Source organism: Carya illinoinensis, chromosome 1, assembly GCF_018687715.1.
Source record: "Carya illinoinensis cultivar Pawnee chromosome 1, C.illinoinensisPawnee_v1, whole genome shotgun sequence".
NCBI classification, from domain to species: domain Eukaryota; kingdom Viridiplantae; phylum Streptophyta; class Magnoliopsida; order Fagales; family Juglandaceae; genus Carya; species Carya illinoinensis.
Genome location: NC_056752.1, coordinates 3,786,023 through 3,805,039, shown reverse-complemented (window position 1 = coordinate 3,805,039; position 19,017 = coordinate 3,786,023). Strand labels below are relative to the sequence as shown.

The following is a 19,017-nucleotide window of genomic DNA, read 5'->3' as shown; positions in this document are numbered from 1 at the left end:
CCTTGCAACGCTTGTTTGGCCTAAACAGTTCAAAAAAAGTAGTAAAATCCTGTGGTGTTTGTTTGGCCTAAGAAAGTGGCCACCGTTTTTGTTGAATATAGATGTTGGTGGCTTAACTTTGATGACTTATTCACCAACTATGTTATACACAACAAGTCCAGAAGAATAGGGAATTTAATGTTATAATAATCCTGAATTAATATGGTGAATCTGTTCATCGAAACATTACTAGCTATATCATTTATAGAGTTGATACACAATATTGAGATGCATCAACGCAATGACCTATTGTTACATACTTTTCAGTAGGAGTAAATGTCTTGAAGACTTATGTTGATTGTACTTTTTTTCCTTCGCTAAGATTTTGTTCCATTAAGTTTTCTTTGACAAGGTTTTAATGAGACATATTCTTTATATATGGTCATCCAAGAAAAAGTGTTTGTAAATATATATATTTGGTGGATGACTATGTAAACTATACCTAAACAACCTCATTATTTTATCGTTTCCTTAACTTGAAGGGAGATGATAGAAAATGGTGATGGGGTCCACGCCCATGTGGCATTGTCTCTTTCACACTCAAGAGAGCAAAACTTCGTTTGTTGTCAAGCGTAGCTGTCCTTCACCAAGAGCAAATTTGCGTGAATTGTGCCCAACTAAAAGCTCAACCTCTACCATAAATAAGAGAGGTTTTTGAAGGAACTCGTAACAAAGAAGTGAGTGAGCAGCTCTTAAGTAGAGTTGTGAAGAGAAAGTGAGTAAGAAAGAAGAGAGAGAAAGTGAGAGAGCTGAAGGTTTCTATAGGAACTGTACATAAATATGTGTATATGTACTACACAAGAAAAATTAAACATTAGTAATAACTAATATTGAGCTCCTGAAAAGCCAATTTTATCTTGAATATTCGTTACATTTCTTTAGTTTACAACAGTGTGTCATTGTGCTTTTATTTCTCTTTGATTTTGTATTATATGTAATTTAATCATTGTATTTAAGCTTTTTTAATTATTTTTTTACAATATTTTCCAAAACTGAAAAGCCCACTTAGGCATTGGTATTTTATTTTCAAATTTTGCAACAGAGTTTTTGAAAATGAGAAACCCAAATATTAGATTCGGCATTGGGCCTTAGCCCAATCAAACTCCGATTAGAGCAGAGCTTAGATTGGAGTTGAACTCCGACTCCAATTGAATTTAGAGTCAGAGTCTGTTATGCCCTCCAACTCCAGTCAAAGGTCGGAGCCCACCCCTAACTAGGCCCTCTCAGAACGCACCTCTCGTTGACTTCTAAGAACGTTTTGCCAGCACATCTAAGATACTGTTTGGCCATCAAAATTTCTCATCTCAAATACAAAATTCTCATATCATCATTACAATTTTTTTAAATTTTCATATAAAATATAATAAACAATTCAACTTTTTCTTAACTTTTTCAAATTCTAAAATAATAATAATATTAAAATATAATATTTTAATATTTAATCTTAAAATTTAAAATTCTCATCTAAAAAATTTCAGTAGTCAAGCAGAACCTAACACTTACTGTTTGCAGCTACACAATCTCTATGGTGTTAGTAGACAGAAAAACCAATCCTCCATATTTCAATGACAAATTTAATCAATCCTCCAAATTGACGTGTTAGTAGACAGAAAAACCAAGGAGATGAAAAACAGAAAAGAAAAATGCCTCGAATTATACAGCAAATCCTTAATTTGCCCAATAATATGTGACAATCTCCATGGTCCTGGTTTGACCAAACTGGTATCATTTCAGTATGTAAAAGAAACTATAAGAAATGGAAAAGCAAATGGGAAAAGTGGGGTAATTCAGGGAAAATAATTACGAACACTAATAAGCGTAGCAAGGATTCACTTCTTGTTCAGAGCCGTGAAACTTTTCTGGATAGAGAAGCTTCTTGCAACCACTTCATATGTATATGTTTTGAGACATCATGAACGTCAGAATCCATCCTACTGGCACACGAAGAGAATACGTGCTATAGCTTGTTAAGTTTGATAATCAGCTCAGCATGGTCGGATGCCCAGTTTGGAGCATCCTCTTGATCATGTCCATTCCAAATGTCGAATCTGACGAACTGGCAAATGGCAGCACAACATAAACTCAGCATTGTAATCATGAGTTCGGGAGGAATTTCTTGACACACATGTTTATAAGGAACAGCACATCATTAAGAAAGCAAGAGCAAAGCATGAAGGGCAGTCAATTTTTTTATTTGTTTATGCAAGTAAAGGGCAGTCTATAAATTTTCTCCAACACCAAGCACAATATTTTAGTTGCATTTGTTGTACAAAGACGGAGCTTGTTAGTTCAGAAGAACAGCAAATACTTATCTAAGTATTCAAGACATCTACTTATAAAAAAAATTATTAGAGACATAGCCCTAAGCTTGACCCAATTATCAACTAGGAATAGCTTGTCAAGAGCCAAGCTGATGGTACTGAAGAATGGATGGTTTTGGTAGGTGGAATAGACAGAAAGTGATACAAAAAAGCCACTGAATGAAATCCTTTGGGAAACTCAAGACTTTGATCATTGATTTGTATGACACATATTTTAATCTTTAGTATCGTTAAATTCAGTAAATATATATTATATTGGCCCTATATTTAAGAGGCAAATCTTTTGAGTTCGAAACCTTTGTCTATATACCTATAAAGAGATCATGTTCTAATTTCATCAATGCAGGCATGACAAACAGGAGCAACTATCAGACAACGTCACAACAGAGACCATATATAGCCATCAATATCTTCTTTCTGAAATGAAAAAATTTCTGAAAGTTACTATAATGAAAGGTATGCATCACAACGGCCTGCCTTTGGTATTTATGTTATTTGAAGCAAACTAGCAACTGTAACCACAACCTACCTGGCTCCATAACCAACTATGCAGGGATTTGAAAAATAGGGGGAGGATATTTTGTTTTCTTTTTTGAAGTGGGGATGACAACTCTTCAAGCTGATCTACTTGGCCCCCATCATCAGTTATACTAAAATTATCCAATATATGGCACTGACCAATTCTACCACTTCATACCTATGATACATTAAGTTCTTTAGTTTGAAACATAAAAGGTTCCCATAGTCACTCTGCTTCCTTGATGTCCTAACCCATAATCACCAATTCACGCCTTCAAATAATATCTTAGCCCTACCTCCTCATTGTAGGAATAAAACTATCTGAAACAAAATACCAGTTTAGACAAGCGAAAAAGAAAAGAGGAAAAAAGGAAAAATAGTCACAATCAATAAAATAGAACCCACCTGCACATCTGGACAAAAACAACTTTACCAAGCATATTTAGAAAACAATAAGTTATTTCTTAGCTTTAACATATATGCAGTTTTCCCATCCTCAAAGGCAAGTTGCAAGTTATACGTCGACTATTTGGCTGAAATGGCAGAAAGATATCTAACATATTCAATTGATTACATAATATACATGAACATGCCTGAAGGCAAAATTTTGCCTCCATAATAACCCAATGAACACCCCATCTACCAATGTAAAAAATAGAAGAAGCAACAAACTTGATAACATTTAAAAAGAATAGAGGAGAAAAAAAAAATAGCTTCTAGATCAATGCATTAAACAGTTAAAGGACACCAATGAAATGAGATGAGATGAGATGAAAAGACAACTCACCTTGGGATAGTGATTTCATAGGGAAAATAGACAACACCTTCGGGATTTGGTATGGGAGGAACATGATCCTTCTTCTCATTCACAAATTTTATGATTTGAAACAATGCCTCGCGGAGAGATGCTTCAAGTGCTGCTCTGCGAGCATTTGTCTCCTCCAGTGCACTCTCTGCACTCACAGTGAGCAAATAAGATATCAGTTTACCTTAGGATAGAGTAAAGCAATTGAAATCTTTAAATCAATGCACAATACAAATTGTACCTCCTGGATCAAGTACAACTTTGGAATGATGAGACTTGCTAGAATGTGCTTTGGGATGTTGGGCCACATTCCAATTGACATACCATTGTTCCCAATATAGGCGTTCAATTTTATTAGTGAACCAAGAAGGCTGTCTGTTTTTCACCTCATAGAAAGATAAGCATATCTGCAATACAGCAGTAAAATTGGTGAGATTGAAAAAAAAGTACGCAAAAACAACCACAACATAACAGAGAATAGTGCAAGAAGCTCTGACAACAAAAATAAAATGTGTGATACAGAAGTCTTCCGAAAACCACTTTCAGTTGTATAATCTATTTTCTAGAACAAAGACCCAAATCCTTCTATTCAGGAAAGTAACAGTAGTTTGGATGCCCACTAAAACGAAAAATAGATATGCATTTACAAAATATTATTTTATGCATCTCTGATAGATAAAACAAGACCTAGCAATGGTGAAAAAGAAATGAGGACTAACTAGTAAAGTAGTAAATTCAATTTTGAGTATTTACAGCATCACCTTCTAAGAGCATTCTATCAATTTGTAAAGAATATCTTTAGGATATTTACAAATGACCTCCGTATTGTATCATAAGGTAAAACTTATAGCCACTGAAAAGCCACAGACCTGACTCTTTTTGTTTGGGTGTTTCTCTACCCAACCGATGAACTGCTCAATCTTCTCTTCTATTTTCTTTTCAAGGTCCTCATCTCCACATTGAACCTATGCAACAGGAAAGGTTGCATTAACAAGAAACAAATTTAAAGAATCTCCAACCAAGCCAATAAAAAGTAGAAACACAGAACGAAACTGCACAAGTTGGATGATACATCCAGAAAATCTTTTTATTAGATGCAACAAGATAATATCCTAAAGTTTGACCACAAAAGGTAGTCAGTTTGCCATCTTAGGCCAAGATTAAGTGAAAAGGAAAAAAAGAAAAATTGTACCTCTTAAGGTATCAAAACAGATGGATATATGCCTCTAATAATGTAGATTGCAACACAATTTGCATGTACTGGTGTCTTCAAGTATATGAGTAAGTGGATGCATATTTCAGTTCAAATTCCTGATTACTTCAGTGAGCCTTAAATTTTTTATTTTTATTTTTTCTATAATTAATAAGATTTTTATTACCATGAATAGGCATATAGCCCAAGTACACAGAAAGTATATAAGAGGAAATACCTACATACAGAATCTAAAAATATAGAAAAACTAGAATAACTCCAACACATCATCACCATTCATTACGTTAGCCTTAGCCCATAGAGAGTTTTAAAGAAAAATTCACTAATTTCTTCCATCGATCGTTCTTTGTCTTCAAAACATCTCCCATTCATCTCAAGCCATAGACACCACATCAGGCACGAAGGAATCACTTTCCAAATGGCAGCAAAAGGTTGACTCTGCCCAGCACGCCTCCAACAAGCTAGTAAATTCACCACATGCTTTGGCATCACTCAAGAAATATATGACAAATAAGATGCATCCAACCAAAAGCAACCAATCAACGGGAACTTATGAATAACTTACATATGTAATATCAAAGAGTTCCAAATCAATATCTTTGGGACGCACTAGACCTAAAGCCCGATGAAACACTATCGTGTGTAGTATGCCTGCACTTATTATCACGGAGTTGTCACAAAAGATGAAATCAAATATTAAAATGCTTTGAAGTACAGATGAAGTCAACACCAAAAATACAGATATAATAGTATAGAAACTACTGTGGAACTTCAAATTTAGATTGCTTGTCTAGAAAAGTAAAACACTTGGCAATGCTAGGCTACTATACAAGTATAATTATCTCAGTTCTAAACATGTCCATAAGCATTGGGAAATAATCAATCACCAGTCATGAAAGACAACAAACTGAATACTCTGACTTACTAGATCCGTCCATCTTCTGAGTCTTTTTATAGTTTCGTCCGTAGCAAAGTATGCAGAAGAAATAAAGTCTTACACCAAATGAATAATATTTTATTCTGGTTAGACATCACATCCTTCAATGCTGCCATGAACAGAAGTTTTTCTATCAATTTTCAACCGTGTCAAAAATACGTGTATCAAACACAAAATACCACGAGTTCTCAACTCTGAGCTTAAATAACTGGTCCTGACTAATTACTTACTGATCTGAATACCAATTTGAAAGTTAGAATAAGAAGATATATAGTGTTAACACATTTACAAATAATAGTATACCCTAATTACAAACAAAATTAACTTGGATATCAGCGTTCAGCTAAATTGTCAAAACTGTACAAATTGAAGAACCAAAGCGTCATACAGTAACCCATAAGGCTCAGCAAAAGTAACACATACAAACAACTTTAAAAGGCAGGCTAAAAATTTGAAATGGTTTCTTACACCGTAGAACTTCCCGTATCTCGTAGTGCTCCACTTCCTACAAACAAACATTTATGAAAGATAGAAATTTTACCGATAAGATGTTCCAACTAATTTCAATAAGAAAGAGACTGATCAAATTAATAATTCAGTAAGCATGTGTCTGTGGGGGAAAAGCTTACCAATTCTTTGAGTTGGCAAACTTCGCAGTTCATGGCCCGGTGATGAAAGGGTACTTTTCACAGAAAATTAAGAGACTCAAACCCTAGCTTTTTGGTGCGAGATTAACGGACAGAGCGTAATCGTCAAATCGATAGTGGTCGGATCGGTGTTTCAAGTTTCAACTTTGAACTTGGAGTGTTTATCACACAAAAAATAAAAAATAAAAAAACTCTCAAACTTAGATAAATACAACCTGGGTTTGGAAAATGACATTTAATTTTGAAATTACTTTCCCGTTTATTTAGGTTAATCTATTTGGGCCCCCAATGTACGACTTACGAGGCCCCCAAGAAGCAAAATAGCAAATTCTTAGAAAAAAATTCATTTTCTTCACTACTTTCCATTTTTTTTTTCAGAGTTCACTATTTTCCATTGAACAATGTGTTTGTTCACTTGAACTATTTTTTCTTTACGTGTATTTACAAAACAATTGTCTCGAGTCCATCATACTAAGTATTTTTACATGAGGTACATTTGTCTTAAGAAAAGTATTATAGTTACGAAGAGGATGTAAAAATAAACATACACATTAGCGTAGTTTCATATAATAAGTTAGATTACTGGAAAAAGATTCAATCGATTCTTGCTATTTTGGAGTTTAAGGTAAAACATACTTATCGATAAGGCAATGCAGGAGCTGATTTTTTGACTTGTATAGTGTCAGATCAGAAGAGTGGTACGTGAAATTCATATAATGAAGTGTCTCATTTACTCAAAGGAATTTTGAAAGTTGATAAACTTGGTATCCCAGTGATTCGTTTATAGGTTTTTATAAGGTGTTTGTTTTTGGTTTTATAAGTGCACCAGGTTTTTTTCTTGTGTTGGTTTCTTGGTTTTTGCAAGTTTTTATTTTGGTTTGTTGGTTTTTTCATTGGTTTGGTTCTTTTTAACACTTGGTTTTGGGCTTGTTTTAATGCTATCTTGTATGCCCCCAAATGTCTTATTGTTACCATAGTTTTCCTCCACCATAAGTGAGGCTTTTATTTATAAACTTGGGATAGGACTGTTATGTGGGTTGCTACTGGCTCTTTGATAAAAGAAAAAAAAAAGTTAGATTTACTTTACAATTTAATGTATTATATAAAATAACAATAATTTGTAAATTTACTTTTATGAAATATAATTATCGCTAAAACATTTCTTTTATGCGAAACTCTTTATCATGAACCTCATGTGCACCTCCAATCTTTGTTGACTCTAAGATGTGGATTGAAGAAAAAATTAGAATTAAATGAATCATAAAACTATGGTTTTGTGTTATTTAGAGACAAAAACGAAGGATAGAAAAAATGAAGGATAGAAGTCTGTCAGACAGCCGTGTGACCATACCAGCCAGCCAAGACGGGATGGCTGGAAACGATCCTCTACCGCACCAGCAGCCCGAGAAGGACACTATGCCGTTACTCACGCTCTGGTCACAGAGGCCGTAGTTCATCAACCAGACTTGGATTCCTGTCTCCTTAGAACTCTAGGAAACAGATGTACGTCCCTATAGAACAGATCCTGTTCAAGTAAGGTCGTGAGCTTAACACGTCAGCTGTTTTCTATATAAACCCTTGGATTGCTTCCTGAGTTTCCAATGTGGGAGACTAGTCTGTTAACCTTTGTCCTCGAAAGTATCAAAAGACAATTATCGTGGCTTTCCAGTTGTTTTAATTATAATATACATCGATTTCTGAAAAATCAGACCAGTCTGTTATACATTGAGGCTTTTGTCAAATTAATTAATTTGGAGTCTTGATTTTGTTTTCTTAAAATTATTATCAGTATAATTATTAATTGTACCTCTTTTTTCCTTAAGTATTTTTAAATATTAAAAAAATATAAATTTTTTAATAATCTACTTCCTTAACTATTATAAAAATAAAAAATAAATAAAATATATGAATAGTAAAAATGAGAAAATAAAATCACGAGACTAACTAGTATTATCCAGTGAATTTATTCAGTTTTGAGTCTTGACCATGCTTGTTTATTTTAGAGCATTCTAAATGACTTATCTAAATTTTCATTTAAAATATGTAATCAAAATTAATTCATTTTTTCTATTTACCAAACGACTTTTACAATACACCATATATATATATATATCAATTCATTTATTTTTTCTTTCTATTATTTAAATATTTTTTATATATTTATTCATTTAAATACTTTTCTTACTACCGTTAAATTTGTAATATTCTCATATATTTTAATATTTCTCATATATTAATGTGAACGCAATATCTCTATGTTGTCAGTCAAAATAACATCAATAGCTCAATAAGAAATCAAAAAGAAATTAACGAAAGATCTCATTTATCCTATTTTTTATGGACTTTTTATCCTTGTCATGTTTTGAAAATTTTCTAAGATGAGTATTTTCTTTTTATTAAAATAAAAGATGAATGGTATGTAGAGCAACACTTTAACTCATATGTATTTTACATTAATTTTACATAAAAGCCTTATTTTGACATATTGTTAATTGTTTTAAAAAAAAAAAAATACAAAATAGAAAAACCTGCATGCTCTCAGAATTACAGTACCTAGTCAGCTTTTAACGCGATGAAATAATTTATAGCAAGTGGCCGGAGGAGGCCATGGCCCCAAGCAAACTGGGAAAACCTGACCTTCCCAGCTTTAAAAATCCATCTAATTTATATACCAACATGAACTCCTGCACTTTTCAAATTCGTGGCCATCATTACATTGAGAATGAGTGGGAAGGTCCCCTTCAATGTTGCACGTCGACATCCCTGTTGGCCTGTAACTTGATGATCATCATGATTAACATAATCCCACTTAATTTCTATCATTGATCTTATAAAAATAGGACAAAAACTACTCCATACAATAAATAATAAACAATCAAATATTGTTAAAAGTTATTATATTAACGAAGTGCTTGATATATCTGAGTTGTTGCACGAAGAGTACTGCATGGCCCAGTAGTACTACTACTGCAGATTCTTGATACAACTTGGCTATCTGTCTTGTTCATGTATTTTCTGAAATATTGTTTATATGCAAATAAGATGGAGGGTGCCTTGTTGCTACCCTTTTTCTCTTTTTCCACTAGAAATAATTGGTGTTGGTGGATCGTTACAAGGCCGATCTTTCTGTAAAATTTAGTTTCCGGACAACACATATAAAGAGACCGGCCAACATGCAGCTATATATATAAATTACTAGTGAATCTATGAGAAATGTCTATACTTATAAGATACTGCAACTGCCACGACATTTGCACATTTAGATGCTAGCTAGCTATTACCATACTATCAAGATAATTAGCTGCCTAAGGTACCTATCCAGCAGTAGATTGCACAAGTGCTTCCCCCAAGGCAAAATGCTCCCCTACCGATACCTTTTTACATCCCACAGTTTCGGCATCTTGTTTAGTACTCCCGTTCCTCTTCAGCGCAGGAGCGGCGCATGATTTGTTATTATCATGCACTCTTTTAAGGAGTTCGATCCTGGCTTGGGATAAATGCTGTCAGCAGGCTTCATACATGTAAGTTATATAACAGGTGACTAACACAAAAGAACAAGTCCTTGGGAAGGAAACAACAGCTGAAAACGGCTGCTAATATTACCCCGTAGGCTGAGGAGTAGGTAGTAAATTAAAATTGAAATTTGCACATTAATTCACAGAATTAAATGATATTTAGATATCGATAGTACGTATTGCATGCGGAGATCAGTCTACACCTTCCTGCAAGCATAATAGAACGAGTGTTCCATTTGTTTTCGTTTTTCTTTTTTACGAGTGAGAGCACCTTTATTCGATACCGCGTACATACATTACAAATGCATATATATATATATATATATATATTTGTGTGTGTGGATCAACAAAATCCATATGTGTGTATATATATATATATAATATTTAGATAATTCTGCCAGCTAGCTAGCTAGTCAGCATCTCGATCTTGGCCTTTTGATTTCGCTTGAATATCGAGATCTGTTCCAAACACAGATATCTCTGCAAAATCAACATTGTTTGTTCCTCGTGGTGTTTAACATATGGACTGCTACGTACTTAAGTAGATATTCGATAACATCTTTAATTGGATAGATCATAATGTTGAAATGGACGAATAAATGTCAAATCTGATAAAACCATGCATGAGTAGTGGGTTTTTTTTTTTTTTTTAATTTGAAAAGTGACAGTGGCATTATTCTCATGTATATATCTTAGGAAATCTGGAATAATTTGAAAAAGGAGGAGTTTATCTTCAAATGATCTAGTGATGGATAGTAAAAAATAATTAATTAATGATCTGCATGTAGGCCGGCAAAGTGGATCACGCAATCGAACTTTACGATTTTGTATTTATTTGCTACATCATCGAAAGACAATGTCATTCATTCATGGGGTTATTCATCATGCAGCATGTTACATCAAACTTTACGACTATTTGTATTTATATATTTGCGTGGAAGACAATGTCTTAATGATCATGTCCTTTGCGAGATTGTTCAATATCTTGTTCCAATCAAAGTAGTTGTACGTGCGTGGGCTCCATATATATGTCAATTTCATTTCACGAATAATGTCATATATAGCTAGCTAGCTAGCTTACACCACTTAGGGTTGTTTCCATGCAATAATTAACTGATGAGGTACTATAGTTCGTCATCCGTGCTGATGGACATATATACATGATATATATATATATATATATAGTTAGAATATCGTAATTCAATCTCAATGAATATTGCTCATCATGTTTAAGCCATGCATGGCAGATATATGGAAGACCGGGGCCTTGCTATCCCCCACCAAACATGAACTAGTACTTGTCCCATCACCCAATTCAAGTTCAATATTATTACGTTTTAGATCATTAATCGAGCATGGAAACATGGTAAATTTTATCTCAATATTAAAGGCAAACATGACCTAATTCCATGCCATATATTGGTCATTGTTGCGTGCTCTGCAATATGATGTTATATTTCTATAAATAAATAGATAAAGGATTTTGGATTTCTTAGAATTTTTACTCAAACGCTAAGATCAATAACGAATTGACTGCCGGTAGCTATATATATAAAGGAGACATAGTGGAAGTTTATACGGTTATAGACAAGTAGGGCTACCTAGCCTACCTAATTTGTAATATATCATGATATGATCTAAGCAAAGGAGATATCTCCTGATCCTGTTTGGGCTTTTGTGCTTGGAACTTATATACAAGTACGTACAATGCATGATACCATTAAAGCCCTAACTTTAAAAGGGGAAAATGTTTATCATGTATTTATTGTTTGCGGATGGGAATCTTTTCCCATCAATTGGGTCGATCTTTGATTTTTCTGAAGCACATTTTTATGCATTCTCTGGACCTTTGGTTAAATCTCAGCCACAAACGACACCGTATCATGTGCCCCAACTATAGGCGCGCGTTCAGGTCTCTGGATATGCCATGCACAATATTAATGCACCTTGTCATCCATTTTGACCTAATGACTAAGCAGTTGCGCCATCTGCATCTGGCTCTACATTTCGTGTCCCAAAATTAGTAGTGTTCTAATATATATATGGTTTGCAGAGCATGAGTTTTTTAATATTACATATATTATAATCATTGAGCCCCAAGAAGAGACTAATGATCCTACCAACTCTCGAACTCCACAAGGTCACATTTTCAAAACTTAGTTTCCTTTTTAAGTTACCAACATATATCAGACATTCCATATCTCATTCTCAGACATTGATCGGGATTTTCAATGTAGATCCCAAATCGATCACTTAAAATTGGTCTCTAATCACGTGGAAACTGAACCTTAAAATATATGGTACACTTAAAGAGAGATTAGCTTGTTACCAAAGCCTGCAACAGAAATGCTAACTCCTATGAAAGAAATTCAAACCCTAGTCTCGGGTAACAGAAAAATGGATTGCAATCGGCAGACAGTACCCCCAATGCATATATAGTGGGGCCTTGGGATGTCAGTGAGAAATTCCCTCTGCGGCCTGTATCGTAATCTTTCACCCTTTTGTAAGTTGTTGAGAGCCAATCCAATAGGAATCAACCCACATGCAGAGCATTATCCACAGACAATAATAATATTATCTATGCGCGCTAGTCCTGAAGGAAGGATCTTGTCCATGTCATAGCTTTTGTCAGGAATAATATTGAACCCCTCCATTGGATTTCCCAAGAGGCCGAGGGAGGGGCCCTCACGAGAGGAATGCATGTTACTTGTTAGAATATAGGTAGCTAAGAATCATCCATGGCTCTCCTTACAAGTAATCTCCTCCTGATCTTTAACTCTATATTTTGCTTGCCAAATATATACAAAATGTCCTTTTGCTTCATCAATGGCGCCTTTAAAGAGAGAGAGAGTACTATATGTGCATGCATTCATATACCGTATAGATGAATTAAAAGTTTCACTTACTGTACGTACAAAGTTACAGGGAGCAAAATAATAATAATAATAATAATAATAATAATAATAATTTGGAATGATTAAAAGGGTCAATATTTTCATGTGTTTGAAAGACTGATTTGAAGTGATGAACAGAACCAGCTGCAAGGGTCTAAGGGTACAGATGCTGATTGCTGACAATCATGTTGTCGTGCAATTCATTTTTTCCCCTTCCTTGAAGTATGCGGGTCAAGATAGGTCACCATATATATTACGTGCATATATAGTTTTCCTGGTATATATTGTCCGGTTCTAGCTATATAAATATAAATATATTCCAGCTCTAAGATTAATGTTTGTTGCAGGGAAATAGGCTTTTCTATTGGCTTTTTAAGTCAGTTTAAGAGGCAAAAACAATTGTCTGGTCTCGCTTGACACCAACCCATAAAAGAAATTAAGACAAATAATTGATCCAAGCAAATGAAAATTAAGCACTTGTAATTGTTGTTATCTTTGATATAATTAATAAATAAAATTAGAGTTAATTTATCAACAAATACAAGTCCCAGTATATTTTTTTGGAACCTTTAAATTAAAATGATCATATTGTTATAAATTTTCATCATGTGCTTAATTAAATCATGGCAAAACTACTCTTCCATAGAAGAACCCATATTTATCTACAATTATGATGATCGATCACCATCATCTTCGTCAGAAGAAAACTATAAATAGAAGAAACTTGTATCGAATTAACTGGATGTGTAGTACCAGACGATGAGGATACCCAGCTAGCTTGTAGTTCTTTCTAATATCAACATTATTTATGCTTGCTTGTTTCTTTTTGTTTTGGTATGATTCTATTCTATTATTTACACTTCATGAGAGAAAGATCAAACAGCTCTCTTTAATTTCTAGTTACGAACAGTTTGATAAAAACCTGAATGGCGACGGGAAAAAACTGATATATTTTGGAAAGGATCAGACAGTTCATGAAGTAGCCAGATATATAGTTACATGGAAAATGACTTCTACCTATCTAGTTAGGATGTTCACAACCAGTACTACCCAAATTATTAGAATGAATTATTGAAAATATTTTAGTAGTAAAAAAAGGAACAAGCTACCTATATATCCAACTTAAAAATCATTAAAAAAATAAAATAAAAGAGGGCCATGCAGAAGGTGAGGAGCCCTAGAAAATCTGTTCTGCCGCATAAGTGGAGACAATAGGAGGGGTCCATAAAGAATATGGGATGCTATCACATCCCCATCTCATGCGCGCATTGTTGTCAATTCACTGTTGAAGGCTGGAAACTACATTGCTGATCAAGAAGCTAATATTAATAGGGTGCCATCGCCCCTGTCCCTGTCCTGTCCTTCTAGGCAGTGTTCGGTAAGGGAAAACTACTCAACCATTATTCAAAGCTATTGACAAAAAGTTCACTGCTATGGATAAATTATTCACTATTTTTTAATTACTATTTATTTATAGATTATATGATATCACTCCAACATTTAAATATAGTCAGATTAATCACTCCCCTATCCCTTTATACAGGCTTGTTGAAATACATGCCAGTACTCCGATCCTTTGTTTTGGGGTGTAATTTCATGCATGTATAGATTATTAATATTGTTCCATCTTGGTTTATAATCTGTAACCCTTTAATTAATTATGTGGATAATTAATACTGCATCTAAGATTTTAGAGGATAAAGTTTTGTTTGTAAAGCTTTTAGTAAGATAATTTCAGAATCACATGCATAGATCTAGCTAGCTAGCATTTTGGTGACTGATATTGTTTACAATTTAAATGTATTTTTAATCCTGAATTTCTTTCATCATTATAGTCTGTTGACACCTTTCACCATACTTAGTAAGTGAAAACTCGGGGATTATATATTCGTGAGGAGGGTACTTTTAAAATGAAAAGGAAAGGTATTATTTTAATTTTTTATGTAAAAAGATCAATTTAGAAATTATCGGACCATATACAGTGAATCACAGAACTTAATTTTAAATATGAAAACATATTTAAAAATTAATTTCATCTAATAATTTACTTAATTTTTTTGTAAAAAATTATAAAACTTCAAATAACCTTAAAAAAAAAAAACATATTCACAACTATTTTTTAAAAAAGTACTTTTTTAAATATGTCTACACCCTTTCATAAAATTGAATATAAAACACATTTGATCAACAAAATTTATAAAAACGACATTTTATTTTACCTACTAATATTTACCATAAAACTCAATACAAATAGGCGTTTAGATTGAGAAAATATCTTATTTATTTGATTTTATCAATACACAATTTTAACTTTTCATATAAAATATAATAAACAATTCAAATTTTTTGAATATCAATTCAACTTTTCCACATCTAAAATTAATAATATGAAAAAATAATATTTTAACAATATTATATTTAAATTTCATTTAAAACTATCTTATCTCGTCTTATTATCGATATAACTCTAAAATATATCTCAATTTTTTTTAACAAATCTAAAAATTAGTAAGAAACATCTTCACTTCCCAAAATTTATGGATTAATGTTACCAACATATATGGAAAATACCTAGCTAGGGTACCGATAGTAATTTTTTTTACATGGAAAAAAGAACACTATTAATTAATGATTAGATGCAACGGTACAATAGCACCTCCAACATATATATCATGCAAGCGTGTCAGGAATTTACCAAGCATACCTAACATATTAACATGCAAGGAGTTTATGGATTTTTATCATAAGAACAATAGAAAAAAGAAAAAAGAAAAAGAAAAGACAGATTTATTACTGAAAAGGCAAAAAAAAAAAAAAAAAGTTGTAAAAGAAAGGAACTCTTTAACTGCATGAACAAAAAATTTTAGAGCTGACATAAACTTGTTTAAAACGGAACGACGAAAGGAAGTATGGGGGAGAGGATCAGAGGATGCAGTAAAGGGTTGGATAAATTTCAGAGAGACTCGGCGCGAATCGAATCTCTTTGTGGGATCCTATAAAAGAGAGAGCAGATGATAGTGACTGATCGCAGAGAGAGAAAGAGAGAGAGAGAGCCCGAGGATCGAGGGGAACCACTGACCTAGCTCCCTACAGACACCTTTGACGGCGACTAGATTATTGTCTGACCACTGTATCTCCTGCCCTATCTGCCCGCGATTTGTATCGGACGTATCATAAGCTCGCGTCGTTTTCTGCTGCCCGTCCCATACTACCAACCACATAAAGTCGGACGGGCAGCTAGAGTTGTTGTTGTCGGTCTTCCCACCCCCACCAGGGTCCTCGCGCTCCGGACGGCACGCGCGGTCAGGTTCCTGTATGGTAGTCAGTCTGTACCATCTCAAGACCGATCCAACATCCCCCCAATAATTCAAAGCAAAGAAAGAGAGAAAAAAGCAGACCCCCAATCAACGTGTTCAAATTTAGACTCCATTTTTGCAAGCTCACAAAACACGGTTTTTGACCATTTTTTTTTAAAAAAAATTCCTGTGGTGCGTTCTTGCTTTTCCTTTTGCATTCATATTTCATTTTCTTTTGGGACTTAAAATGACAGTTTATGTCGGGCTCTCCAAAGATAATGCTGCTCACGAGCTTTCAGTGTAGACAGAAACCTGAGTCTTCTGCAAATTGCAACAATGTTTGCCTAGCTTTTGTCTGAACAGGACTGTACCTAATAGAAACATCCACAAGCTCTTACTCAACTTTGATGGGTTTGCTTCGAAAGAAAAGAACATAATAAGCTAGTTTCCAACGTCTTTAATGACTTGCATCGTGATTCATGCGTCTAGCTAAGCTCTAAGCTCCTTATTAGCTTTCCTTGTTCACACTCAAATCGATCGCGATTTGGTTCGCTCACGTGTCGTCCAATTAAGTTGAGTTTCCTTTGGCTCACTTTTATCTGTTGCATCTTGCCATGGCATGCATGCATATATAGTCTACCTTCTCATGTTAAAAACATTATATGGGGATGTTTTCAGGAAATTAACCAGATTGTTGGGATCGAATTTATCTGGAGCGTTAGAGGATATTAAATTTTATGACTTGAAAGAAATGTGGACTCAACTCCAAGTTGAAGTTCATTACAATCAAGCAAGGGGGGTATATTTTGAAAGCAGCCTTTACTCAATTAGTATTAAAACACTAATTGATGAGGCCCACAAGGCTTATATATAATAGTTTTACAATAATTATACGTTGGTAGCGGTAGATTATCTTGTGACTTAGTGATAAGATTTTCCCCTAATTCTTCGATCATAATCAATAATCTGATCATGAGATCTATCAAGATATTCATTGACGAAAGGTACCACTAATCTGAGACATGTAGACCCCTCCAATCCTGATCTCGCAATCGCCGCTACGTACGTACCCCCATCTATTCTGTACGCGTCATGACTAATTCTAATCATCTTTGTGCATGAATTGATAATCTGCCCTTCTCATTTTCTTTCTTATTTCATACACAAGAAGGTTGAATTTCTTTCAAACTCCAAATACACAGAAGGAATAATTAATTATTTGGTCAAGATTAATACAAATATGCTTAATTATACAGTGGTCTTAGATCAACTAGCTAGAAAATTGATTATCGCTAGGGTTACATCGATCTTATCATTTACGTAAGATTTGTCTTATGTTTCCTTTTTTTAGGTAGAACAGTTATAAATGCTTAGTGACGTGCTACGTCCACGTTGAGAGCTACCTTTAATAGAAAAGTGTGTTTTTTTATTTTTATTTTTTTATTTGTATTTTTTAATATATTTTTTTAAAAAAATTCACAATATCATTTAAAAATATTTTTTTAAATTTATTTTAATTATAAATTAAAATAAAGAGCGGTAGCTCCCAGCCGACGGGCCGGGGCTTTAATTAGCATTTTCCAAATGGTAAATGCCAGACCGAAGCAAGAACACATGAAGAACTTTTTCAGAGTTAAGTCAATGGTCAGAGTCTTCTCCGCGTATGAATCGATTGAGCTTTTTAAATATTAAGGAATAATATTAACTGTTATTAAATGAACTGATCATCGCCGATAATATAACCAGTCAAGTCAATTAGATCAGTACTACGTGTTTTAATATTCTCTCAAATTCCTTCGTGGAGAATACGCTTATTGCACCGAAATCGAATTAATTGGCCGTGATCTCAGTGATTAGATCATCATCTTGTCAATCGATCATATCATTTGCTTAGCAATAGTTATTAGGTACCTACGTGCTTGAAGATCGAAGCAGACTATAGATAATATATGCATGCATACGTGGAATTAATAAATTCACTAACTCTACGTACACTAAACGCCACATCTGATTGGCTTATTGAACTAATATTTTATAAATACTTTAAAAAATAAATATTTATAACGAGTTATTTGCTAAGATATGTAATGAATATTAATTATGATGGGAATAAATTCATTTTAACAAAAAATAATATAAAAAATAATTAACCACAAATAACTAATAATTTTCTTATAATGAATTAAAACAACCATGGAGTATGGTAGCTCAGTGATTCATGAGTTTGACAGTAGGCACTAGATCTTGAGATTGAATCATGAAACAGGAAAGATTCAAGATTATTAGTGACCCATTAATATCATAGACTATTGATGTTGATGTTTTCGTGGAATTAGAGTCAGGCTATGACTTAAGTCCGATATAAGGAAAGTGCATACAATTCTTGCCATCTAGACTTCTCTTATCTGACTCTTCAGCAAGTTGGATGCTAATATAATCCCGTCTTAATGAGGAAGTCATTGCGGTCGCCCCTCCAACATTTTTAATTAAGCCAAAAAAAAAAAAATTAATCAACTAAGATCACGAGGCTGGATATGGATGATGATACGAGTATAACTAGTTTTGTGGCTAAGATGATCACACGCGTAAGTAGTACCGATTGTAATCAATTAATCCATGTGTGGTAGTACGCGTACGTACGTACACGAAGGTATTTGTAGGTTTGGTTATTTGGTCCAAAAATCAAGCAATAAGTTTCGGGCGCGCAGTGGCTTTGGTTGGTGTAGGGACATATTAGCTTTTACACGTACTTCCACGTGATTAGTCCTGTCCTTTGTACCCGTAATGATGGTTCTTGAACAGCATCTTTCAGCAAGGGAATTGAACACATG

General features: G+C 33.8%; 1 protein-coding gene and 1 non-coding gene across 3 annotated transcripts; both read right to left on the bottom strand.

Moving 5' to 3' along the window:
- Positions 1 to 1,663: 1,663 nt before the first annotated feature.
- LOC122306359 (autophagy-related protein 101-like) lies at positions 1,664 to 6,695 on the bottom strand. Of its 2 annotated transcripts, XM_043118794.1 has the most exons (8): positions 6,464 to 6,695; positions 6,303 to 6,339; positions 5,823 to 5,943; positions 5,463 to 5,548; positions 4,554 to 4,649; positions 3,926 to 4,091; positions 3,667 to 3,832; positions 1,664 to 2,095 (listed from the first exon to the last, which is right to left on the bottom strand). In XM_043118794.1, the coding sequence occupies exons 3-8, from the start codon at positions 5,833 to 5,835 to the stop codon at positions 2,020 to 2,022; spliced, it is 603 nt and encodes a 200-aa protein (XP_042974728.1). In that variant the 5' UTR covers positions 5,836 to 5,943; positions 6,303 to 6,339; positions 6,464 to 6,695; the 3' UTR covers positions 1,664 to 2,019. The 2 variants fall into 2 exon arrangements, with proteins under 2 accessions (XP_042974728.1, XP_042974724.1); XM_043118790.1 differs by lacking the exon at positions 5,823 to 5,943 and having other exon boundaries at positions 6,464 to 6,694.
- Positions 6,696 to 7,804: 1,109 nt separating this feature from the next.
- LOC122294025 lies at positions 7,805 to 8,024 on the bottom strand. The gene has a single exon (XR_006237446.1). It is a non-coding gene; the product is annotated as a small nucleolar RNA U3 (small nucleolar RNA).
- Positions 8,025 to 19,017: the final 10,993 nt, after the last annotated feature.

Coding starts and splice junctions, on each gene's coding strand:
- LOC122306359 (XM_043118790.1), bottom strand. CDS start 6,496: ATGAACTGCGAAGTTTGCCAACTCAAAGAATTG. Junction 6,340..6,463: donor TTTGCCAACTCAAAGAATTG/GTAAGCTTTTCC, acceptor GTTTGTTTGTAG/GAAGTGGAGCACTACGAGAT. Junction 3,833..3,925: donor AGTTGTACTTGATCCAGGAG/GTACAATTTGTA, acceptor CTGTGAGTGCAG/AGAGTGCACTGGAGGAGACA.